At 42.0% G+C, this 11,076-nt stretch overlaps 1 protein-coding gene across 6 annotated transcripts in view; it reads right to left on the bottom strand.

Moving 5' to 3' along the window:
- LOC116701754 (oxysterol-binding protein-related protein 3) overlaps positions 1 to 11,076 on the bottom strand; it is a 21,031-nt gene that overhangs the window by 6,363 nt on the left and 3,592 nt on the right. For 2 of the 6 annotated variants that reach the window (XM_032535635.1, XM_032535632.1), the window contains exons 2-16: positions 7,450 to 7,555; positions 7,166 to 7,273; positions 6,545 to 6,661; positions 5,599 to 5,652; positions 5,400 to 5,513; positions 5,038 to 5,190; positions 4,798 to 4,888; positions 4,540 to 4,643; positions 4,181 to 4,270; positions 3,903 to 4,062; positions 3,619 to 3,743; positions 3,375 to 3,506; positions 2,516 to 2,609; positions 846 to 1,081; positions 54 to 191 (exon numbers count right to left, since the gene is read on the bottom strand). In XM_032535635.1, the coding sequence (XP_032391526.1) occupies positions 54 to 191; positions 846 to 1,081; positions 2,516 to 2,609; positions 3,375 to 3,506; positions 3,619 to 3,743; positions 3,903 to 4,062; positions 4,181 to 4,270; positions 4,540 to 4,643; positions 4,798 to 4,888; positions 5,038 to 5,190; positions 5,400 to 5,513; positions 5,599 to 5,652; positions 6,545 to 6,616 (1,563 nt within the window). In that variant the 5' untranslated portion in view covers positions 6,617 to 6,661; positions 7,166 to 7,273; positions 7,450 to 7,555. Of the gene's footprint in view, positions 1 to 53; positions 192 to 845; positions 1,082 to 2,515; positions 2,610 to 3,374; positions 3,507 to 3,618; positions 3,744 to 3,902; positions 4,063 to 4,180; positions 4,271 to 4,539; positions 4,644 to 4,797; positions 4,889 to 5,037; positions 5,191 to 5,399; positions 5,514 to 5,598; positions 5,653 to 6,544; positions 6,662 to 7,165; positions 7,274 to 7,449; positions 7,637 to 11,076 lie in introns of all 6 variants that reach the window. The other 4 variants (XM_032535633.1, XM_032535634.1, XM_032535636.1 and 1 more) reach the window with 4 other exon arrangements.

Below are 11,076 nucleotides of genomic sequence, written 5' to 3'. Positions count from 1 at the left end.
ACAATATATGTGAAGGGAATGTATTGCCATGCAGTGAATCATGTAACCTGTACCTGTTCAGCTATAAACTTGAAGTTTTTATCAGGTCTGTCACACTCGTATGTCTCTCCCAGGACAGGGTTAAAGGGTTTACTTCCTGCTCGATGGTAGGTGGATGCATATGCAGATATTGCAAATGTAGCGACATACACCTGTACAGAAAATCAGAGGGGATGAATTATTAAGAATCGGCACATTTGTCACCATGAGGTTGTGAACATGACTGTGTGTACAATGTAGCTATGTGTGTGACACAACCCACCTTGTTTTCACGGGACTACTGTATGGGCATAGAAACTGTGTGTGTGAATCTGTTCATACATAACATAATTTTAGATAGAAAAACATGTAGATAAAAGTGTGCCTCAACTATGCTTGCAAAAATAAAAACATTTATTTAAGACTAACACAGCAAAAGACGAACATCAGATTAGCTTTTAAAAATCTGCCTGAGGAAGAGCACTAAGCTCAAAACATTTTTATCTATATTTTGCTACAGCTACTTTGATGGTCATCTTTCCATTGTTCATCTCTGTTTCTCACTTAGAAACACATGTACATCAGAAACTAAAATCCTTTATTAAAAGCATGCAAGTTCCAATTGTCTTTCTCCTATTATACAGGAAGTGCATGTGCCAATGTTCCTGTGAGACTGCTTTGTGCATGTGTGTAGGTGTACAAATAACCCTGTACATTAGACCCACTCTAATGTGTTAAGTTAGAGTTTGTACATTCTTACAAGGCTCTATCTAGATCTTGCAGGTTTGTACAGGCAATATCATCAAGTGTCATTTTTTTCCTCTCACCATGCGCTGGTAAGGGTCATGGGTCTGGTTGGCGGTGTCCAGCAGCTCACTGTACTCCAGCTCCTCACAGAGCCTCTGCAGGGTGTTGAGTGGCTCATTGAGCTGTACTGGCATGGCCACCTTGGACAGGTCCTTGCCGATGTTGTTCCTCAGGATGTTCCACAGGCTCACACTGCTGGTGGGGCTGGTAGAAGGCAACACAGAGCGTCGATGAGCCAGGGTCAGCACGCTGCTAACTAGAGGGTAGAAATGTGGAGAGAAGACAAGTGAGACATAGCATGTGAGAGAGGAAGTTGCTTGAGTGTGCACATTCTTTAAAAAGGTCCCATGGCACGAAACATTCACTTGATGAGGTTTTTTAACATTAATATGCGTTCCCCCAGGCTGCCTATGGTCCCCCAGTGGCTAGAAATGGCGATAGGTGTAAACCGAGCCCTGGGCATCCTGCTCTACCTTTGAGAAAATGAAAGCTCAGATGGGCCGATCTGCTCTGCCCAGCCAGAGAATTTGGCCCACCCGTGAGCTTTCAAACGAGCAAAATGGCAGTTAGGTAAGGCACCTCCCTCTCTCCTCCTCAAAAGCTACAGACTCGGAAATGGCACATACTATGAAAAGCTCATTGTGGGACTAGCTCTAGTGGCTGTAATTATGCACCAATGCTGGATTTTGGGAAAGGGACTTCAGATATCGTATTTCGGACCACTAAGGTCTATATAAAAGCGTCCAAAGAGGACCATGTCATTGGACCTTTAAACCAGATGTTGTAAAATCTCTAATGTTCAAAGTTGATTTGATGGAGATGAGGGTATGTTGTGACTTTAGAGGTGGCACTTTAAGTCTGGCATTGAAACTCATTGCACCAGATACACAATGCAGTACACCTGTTTAAATGGAACATGGTGGTGTCCCATTATTGTCTAAATGCTGTTTGAGAGGCAAATAAGGACATTCTGGGAGATTTTGTGGAAATGAAAAGGGTTGTATTCATTCGTACAAAACAAAATATTGACACTATTTGTGTCAACATCAATACAAAAGTACTCATCATTCTGGCTTAAGCCTTCAGAAACCCTAAAAACAAAAATCTAGATAAAGACAAATAGAGAAGGGATCAAACAACCAATATCTTAACATTTTCATTTACCCCTTTCTTTGCACAAGCTCCAGTCATACTCTCCATATCTCTCTGGATCTAAACCAGATGAAAACCAAGCTTTCTATTTGCAACTCCAGGGAAATTGAAAGTGTAATTCAAACCCTCCCAGCTAGCTGAAGGCAAAGGTTTATGCAGTGCAAATCTAACACCATCTTCAGCAGTGAATAAATGATGCCTCTACACAGATGCTTTGTCACATAATGAATGAGAAAACATTGTACTGAGTTTGTAAACACATCTTGGAGTCGGTGGTGGTCATGTTCAACACATTTCTCTCAGCAAGTGAGTAATTTCAATGATTCCAGACAGTTATTATGTATTTAATGTGAACACATACTGAAATGCACAAAAGCACACAGAGGTTTAGTCACAGTTGGACCAAAGTGCTCTAAGACAGACAAGCCCTGCCTCTTTTTGACAGAATAAGGTCTCTTTGCGCTGTCTCTGTCTGGAAGTTGATGTCCTCACACACACATATATACAGAGATGCGCAGCATGTTACTGTATCATGTACCAGAGTTGTGTCTCTCACTGCCTCCCTCGTTGCTGTAGGTATCCATGGAGACGCTGTCACTGACATCACTGATGTACGAGTCATCGTCAGACACCTGGAGACAGAAAATCAATATTGAAAGGTCAGCGAGCGACCAGAATGTAATTTAATTTGTAATGCACTTTATATTTACGCAAATCCCAAAGTGCTCCATGATAAAACAGGTAGGTGCTAAAAATAAAAGTCACGGGGAGAGAATGAAAACGAAAAATAAAATAAAAACAACAAGGAAAAGGGCAATAGTTCAATTAAAAGCTCTCCTAAAAAGGTGGGTTTTAAGGCCACGTGTAAAAGCATCCAAAGTCTGTGGTGTCCTCAGGTGGTCAGGGAGAGCATCCCACACTCTGGGAGCAGCTGAGCAGAAAGCCCGATCTCCCATTGTACAGAGCTTTGTCCTGGGAGGTTTCAGGAGACACCGTGAGGCAGATCCCCACAAAACCCAAAAGTCTACAGAATAAGAAGAAAAAATCCACCCAGTGTACAGCATGTTTGTTGTGACTTGCAGGTGTTAGTTGTGCTAAAACCGGTTGTGTTGGGGAGGATCTATGAGTAAAACAAGACAGATTACGTTTCCTGCACAACTAACCCTTTATTAAACTTGAACTCGATTTATTTGATCACTGTAGTGCTGAAACAAATTGTAAGTCAATTGATTACAGTCAAACAATCTTGCAAAAAGGCAAAACATTTAAATGGTTTAAATTACACAAAACAAGTCATTAGCACTTTGAAATTGTGATGGACGAAATAATTAAGACGATAATTAGACCAATGCATTTGTCTTTGAACATAGAGAATAAGGTAGTAGATGTTATCTCACCTCATTCTCAGAAGAGGAAGAGGAGAGGAGGTACTCCTGAGCATCGAAAAACTCTGATATGGACTCTGGGATAGAAGCTTTGCTCTCATTGGACAATTGGTGGACCAAGGAGGGGGAGCCATCTGTACATTCCTGAAGATAATAAAAAAGTCAGTTGAGTGATACTGGACCTGTGGTGATAGTTGGTGGACATGTGTGATGTGATCATGCAGAACCAATGTTTTTGAGTCACAGAGACACTCACTGAGGCATAGGCGCTCTTCAAACCCATAACCTGCGCTGGCTGTGGGACCTGCATGTCGATGGTGTGCCTCAGTCTGTCTTTTTCTGCTACTAGGGAACTAAAGGCTGATTTCAGTGTGGTGTGGACTGGAGGGAAGCAAATGCCAGACAGAAAAACAGGTGGAGAGTTGTCATGGAAACTATCTTACCATGTAGACACACACAGACTTACAAAATTAAACATTTTTCTTTCTACAGTTAATGCATCTCCTGAGCAAACTAGCAGATGTCCCAGCAGAGACTCACTGTTGTTGGCCAGCCTGCGGAAGTCCTCCTGTAGACGGGACGCGTCTGTAGGCGAGTCCGGGGATTCAGGACAGACCTCCTGGGTGTTTGACTCGGTGGTGGAGAGATTGGGGTTGGAGGCGTGGAGACGGGGGGATTGGGAGGAGATACAGCTTGGCACCTGGTAGACAAAAACAGATTAAAGGTGAACTGTAAGCCATTATTTTACCTTAATGTTCCACCGTTGCTAAATTGTAATTTAGTTTCTTAATATATCTCAAAAGAAAATTCGCACGTACCTGTAGCGTGGCTTTGGGTTCTTTGCCATTGTTTTTGGATCGCCATCTCCTTGGCCTCTTCTCTTTTTTGGGCATGTCATAATTAGACGCCTGTGGTACCACAAGAAACAGAGTTATTCAGGGATTAGTACACAATTACATTCACTTTTGACCTGAGAAAAGTATTTCCCATCATCCGTCTTACATATATTCCATGAGAACTATCAGTATTTTAGTTCTTACTCCCTTGGAAAATCAGCCACTTTTCAAAGTTGGCAAAGGCATTTCCATTGAATATTTCAGCAAATAGCTTTCATAAAGTCAAAGAACACCTCTACATTTTGCATGACAGCAAACTTAATCTGTGTGCCTGTGCTTACTTGTAGTGCACTAATGGCTGGGGCTGAGTATGTGCGATGGAGGACCTCCATGCTCTTCAGCAGGAGGTTGAGTTCGAGCAGGTATGATTCACATTCCTCCAAGTCTGGCATAAAAGAAAGATTATTATTAGATGAAAGTTCAACTGCGTGCAATTGTGAGAGATAATATGAAACATAAACTGCAGTGAGACACATTTTGAAAAGAAACTGTTGACAAGGCAGGGCGACGAGACAATGTATGACAAAATAACAACCAACCTTTGCTGCACTTGTTCATGTCCTCTGAGGAATGGAGCCAAGAACTGACCTTAGCCTGGTGGACTGACGCCTGCTTAGTGAGAGTAGCCCTCTGATTTAGAGGGAGAGACGGATGAGAGAGATCAGAGAGGATGAAGTATATGCAACCTCACACAAGTGCATTCCTACAGTGTCAAATCTAAGTCAACTACGTTTTCTACACTACTATGTTTTCTACAAACGGGCAATGGAACAACTTACTTTTCTCAGGGAGTCATTGAGGGAGGGGGAAGGTGAGGCGTGGGGGTGGAAGAGGTGCCTCTCATGAGGATAAATGGCAATCTCGTTCTGCCGAAACACGCGGTGATGCCGCAGCTTTGACACCCACTCCTCAAACAGCTCCGGAGACTTCACCTGGGTGCCATAAAGTCAAATTAGGAGCAGTAATTGGGAGACAGCTGCTGTCAGTGTATTCGTACGAAACAGAAAGAGTAAATAAGAAAAAGACAGAATGTAGGTGTTCATGCATTTGCGTATATCTATCTATGAGAGATGGCACTGAGTCATGTTGAATTCAACAAAATGACGCGCACTGTAGATCGTTAACATGTGTGTTACCTTACCTTTAAGTGATAGATGTTATTCTCTGTGTCTAAGTCGATGCACATGGCTTTTTTCTTGACTGACATGACAGAGAGGCCAACATCAATGCAGCCATGGAGCTTTCCCTTCTTCAGCTGTGAACACAACATTTTGTCAGCGTGTCTGTTGGGTCGTAATAAAAGAATGACAGACAGGGGGCGCTCTTGAAGTAATACTTACATCGGTTCCACGCTTTGCGTACTTTAAGATGCCTTTCTCCAAAACAAAGAATCTCTAAGTGGGAAGAAATCAAACTCAGTCAATATATATATATTTCTTTTTACACAAATTACTCAGTTTTGAGTTCTTGTTACCCATTAATCACATGTTTGTCTGAGATTATACAACAGTTAATAACACCAATAAAAAAGGTATGCAGACATTGCACCGTTGTATACCACTTTCCCTTGACCCTGCCATTTAAATTTTACAACAGCAGCAGGGAAATAAGTAGTCGTGTAGATATTGACATAGCAACAGCTTACAAGAACATATTGTTCACTTTAGTTTTACAGTCAAAAAAGAATGCACTGATAAAGCACTTCAACAGTGCTTGAGACCTCCTTGTGAGTTCAAATATTGTCTGTTTAAGTGGCTATTCAATCATGTTGCAAGGCAGAACTTTCCAGGTATGCACACAGTAGAGGGGGAGGAAGATGAGTCAGGGTTACAGTATAATCAGCTGGGAATACAAAGAATGGAAAGGAGGAAATACAGAGGACTATAATGGTGAGGAGGAGGAAATGTGGAAATAGCTTGAGGTATTAAAAGATAGCATTTAGTTTGGACTGAAAACTTTGCTGCTTCAGTCCTGGTATTGCCAGGTAAGGAATCACAACTATCACCCATGTACAGTATTGCTCTTAAAATGCATACTTGCTGTATTTCTTCACCAAAATGGACATGAGGCATTTTAGAACACAGTCTATCCTTTTAGGAAACACAGCGAATAATAAGTGGAAGCTGCCGTGGCTTACTATCTGACACCGTCTGTATCAAAAGCAATCAAGTTCAGAGTGAAAATAGGTCTTTGGTTCAACAAAAAGGAAGCAGCCGTGTTCTATAAAAAGACGTGGTACAATGCTGTTGCCTTCTTGGGCTGCAAAAGGCCTGGTGAGGAGCTCACCTTATGCCACCCCTTCATGGGCCACTTCCTCCTCTTGAGCAGAAAGCCCTCCTGTCTGTCAGGCTCCTGCATGCTGGCGGGAGCCCCCCTGAGCCCTTCTACAATCTCCCAACTGTCCTGAAGCGAGACACAGGAACAATAGTGTATGAGTTAGAGAGACATCTCCCTTGGAAGAACAGAGGTATAACACAATCTAAACAGAACACCTATCATCATCACAGATAGCATTCAAGCGTCATTGCACTTAATGCCTTTGTTTGAGTGTGCATTTCTAGGAAGACTTTAATGTTGGTTCACAGGGAACAGCCTCTAAACTGTAAATAAAGATGGACGACACATCTCCACTGTCTCCCACTGTACAAAAGTCACAAGCCAAAATAATACCGTTACGGGCGCTGCCTTCTGGTAATTTTGGAGCCAGAGCCTGTGCAGTAGTAATCGGGCTGTATCAAAGTCCCACCCTTACACCCACCCAATATAACAACTACTTAAAACCAATCTTGAATAAACACTTCAACAAATATCGGTGTGATAAAAAAAACTACCTAAAATGACAGAAAATGTACTTTTTAATTTGGCACAGGTCCCATCTGCTAACATTGAGGGGGCGGGATTTATTACCTATACTGCAGCCAGCAGCCAACCAGGAGGCGATCGAGATGTTTTGGCTTCACTTTTGGGGAACTGTCAAGCTGTCCGTCTTTATATACACATCTCATTAGAACAGCCCTTAAGAAGTGAATCAATTTCACACACACATATGCACAGTAATACTATTTGACCTGCTTTGATATGAGCTGAGAACATATGCTAAAATTCTAACAGTGGCTACGAGCATGTTTTGTTAACACATCCCAAAAACTCTAATGCTGTACATTAAAAGTACCACACACACACACACATACCTGGTTACTGTTGTGCTTAGAGGAGCCACTGCTGTCACTGTGAGTGGGTGATGTCGATGGCATCTTTTTGCGACTTGACTGCTTTCTGCCCACCGTGGTCTCGTTTCTGTGGAAACAGCAGCAACAGAGATCACAGCAGAGCCGCCAGGAGCATCACTCTGAACTTTCAAGGCCACAACAGTCAGCACTGCGGAGAAAGGTTAAAGACATAGTGATGTCAGAGCAGCACAAAGAGCGGCAGCGTGCGGGACACGGCAGATAAAAACAGAGAGGAATCACTTACTCGCTGTGTGTCTGACTAACTGTGAGCAGGCTAATTGAGAATAAAGAAATCCCCAAACTATCTTTGTTTTAAGGAAGCTACAGATACAAATATCCAGAAATCGTTATCAGGAGCTCTCACGCACACACAGTTGAGGGTTCAGCTTGCACCATGTAAATTCCGATGCATTCTGACTGATGTCTGGCTTTGTGTTGGCTGTGCTATTTTTAAGTTAAGTGCACACATAAACTCAAATAAAATGTTAAAAGTCAGTATCTATAGCTGTGGTGGTACCAGAAATGTTTTAGGATCAAAAGCCAAAATGCAAACAAGCATGTGCACTTCAGGAAAAAAGCAAAAATTCCCATTGGAATGTGCAGAGCATCATACAAACATCATTGAAAAATAATTAATAAACTACTAGAGGCTAATTTTATTTCCATGTACCAGACCCAACTAAACAATGACCCCTTTCAAACACTAAGCGGCTCATATACATAAACATTTAGAGCCCACACCAACTGGCAAGTTGAGAACTGGATCCTTGCCGCTTCACCAGTGGCTGCTGTCAGCTAACAATTGCTCCTTCCGCAGCCGCCTCCTGTAATTGCATTTCAGATTTAAAATGTGAATTTCTTCTTTCATGTGTTGATCAAATGTTGTGTATCTGAAGCTCTAATAGGTGGCACAGAGTGTCCATGTCAAGCTTGATCTGATTTGTTAATTTGTTGTTATCGTTTTGCAAAATGCTGCTGTCCAAATTTATGATCCCAAACTAGGGCTGCACAATATGAGGAAAGGATCTAATTGCGATTATTTTGACTGATATTGCGATTGCGATTTGATTTACGATATTGAAGGGAATGGTCATTTTTGTATCATTATTGTCATTTACATTGAAAATTATTAAAATCTAAAAAAGGAAAAACATTCATAGTGTGATTTTTATGTGGATCTATACAAAACAACGAATTTTCTTTAATCTGTAGGATACAACTTGTAGGCCGGGACGTCTCTGCAGCACCACAATACTTCATTCAGAATTGTTTGACACATATTTTGCCTCTAACAAAAAATTGGACCCCACCTGCAATATTGCACCCCCCCCCCCGGATTGGATGACTTGCGGGTCGTTCCATATTGCCATTTTGATAAAACTGCGATTAATTGTGCAGCCCTATTCCAAACTAACCACTGTTGAAAACAAAAGAATGTTTGTTTTGATCTACACACATGACAAGTGTCATAATCACAGATATGCACTGTGCATGTTTATGGTTCCAAAGGATGAGCAGGGAACACCATATCCTCGCTGTGATGTAACATTCATTCCTCTCATGCCCCAACCTGCCTGTGTAATGTATTTTATACCTCTGTGTGTTTAATGCCACGCCTGACATTATCAAAGACTAATCTCTTAAGTGGATGTGTATTGTACATGTAAGCAGGGCACATCCCTTTCTGGTGGTTCAACCCAGTGACGGAATGCTTTTGTGCTTTGTGGGTGCTCACATGTAAATTTGTGTAAACTGGTTGTATTTTAAGTGTGCTGCAAACTACAACCTCTGCAAACGGTCTGGTGTGTGTGTGTGTGTGTGTGTGTGTGTGTGTGTGTGTGTGTGTGTGTATTCTGTAGTTCCCCAAGGCCTCGCTTACAGTCAGTACCATGTCCAGGACGTGAGTCATCAACAGGAAAGAATGTGCTCCGTGCTTCGATACCCCCGACACACCATAACACCCAGCTAGCTACGGTCAACAGTGGGCTAAAAGCAGCCTGAAGTACATTGGCCGGCCCAGTTACTTCACGCCTCTGGAGCACAGACTAAAAAGAGAGATAACAGATTAGAGTAGGCTTCAAATGCTAAACTTGGGGAGCTCAAATTAGCCTAGCTCATCAAGTCGTCGGGCTTGCAGTTCGCACTTTTCAGGCTATGACATGCCCGGCTTCTTCAGCTGCATCTGAAACTTTATAGAATCAAGTTCAGGAATTCACACAACTTCTGCATATCTGCATCTCAGCTCCTTATGCACTTAGTGTAGGAGCTCAAGGCCTGGATGGTAAATTTCCAGCACAAACTGAATTCTTGGAAGACTACTATCATGATTATAAACACAATATGTGGTGAGTAAGGGCAGCAGCATAAAGCACCACTTTACATAACACACTCAGCCCTGCCTTCCATCCCTCAGCCTTTTCCCTTTCACACAGCTCCGCAGCAAAGTTTGCAGCAAAAACACTTCCTTTGAGTAAAACCTCAACAATTGCCACTGTATCTGTGCACGGATTTTGTTTGGAGTGTCACTACCTCATTACCACACTTCACTTTACAAACTTAAAAGCCTTTATGAAAGCTGTGTATTAGTCTGGAACACTATCTGCCCCAGATGAACTGTTGAAGCAGAGACATGTTGGTCCCTAAACATCCCACTGAGTGCCCTACTTACCTCGACTACATGCCACCAGCACTGCAAGACTTGAAGTGCTGGGGCTTTGCCTTTAGACTTATGTAATTGCAGTCAATCATTAATAGCACAACCGCTTGTAAATTATCTGTTAAGATGGAAAGGGGTCAATCCCACTGAGTCACAAGGCCCAAATGAGAGAATAAAAGGTTCAAAGGTGATAGAAGGGAGAAGTTGTATCTGGATGTATGGAAGTGTAACCCTATTAAGTGTGACAACAAACCTGTGTGCACAGTAAATTGATCCACCTTGGGTATGCCCATCCCCCCCCCCCACTCACCCCAGCATATTTTCTCTTTCACTGCATTATGGGAAATAGGACCTATAATTACCTTACAATGAGAAAAGATCTCTCTCCTGAACTTCATTCTTTAAGATGAGACTTAAAACCAGTTTCTAGGGTAAGCACAGACCTGCTTGAGACGCCATGAGCCGAAAGCAGAGATGCAAATACACACAAGAGTAGAACCCTTTCTTCTACTTGTCTGATTTCCAGCAACTAACAAAGTGCTCAGCCCCACAAAATGACCACCGCACTAAACACTGGCGCTCCCTCAAAGCTCTCACATGACAAACTTTGAGGAAATGGACTACAGGAAAGCTGCATTTAAAAGGCATCGTTCAACTACAACGCATACCGTTATTTAACTCTTTTAGAGGTTGGAAATGTAACACTCGCTAATTTTGTTGTACAATTAATTGTCTCAGCAAGAATTGCAATTAACAATATGATTGCCTCTCAGCCAAATTAAAACAGGTTTTTAGTTATTTATTACTTTTTTTAACAAAATAAAGTTTTGAGTGTATTCCAGGATATGCCTTTCGGTTATAGTGACACAGGTACACAGCCTATGAAGTAAACCACGCGTCTTTATTATCATAAAACATTTTTTGTAACTGTA

This window comes from Etheostoma spectabile, chromosome 14 (assembly GCF_008692095.1).
Source record: "Etheostoma spectabile isolate EspeVRDwgs_2016 chromosome 14, UIUC_Espe_1.0, whole genome shotgun sequence".
Lineage (NCBI taxonomy): Eukaryota > Metazoa > Chordata > Actinopteri > Perciformes > Percidae > Etheostoma > Etheostoma spectabile.
Note: the sequence above shows the minus strand (reverse complement) of the source record. Positions and strands in the feature narration are given on the sequence as shown.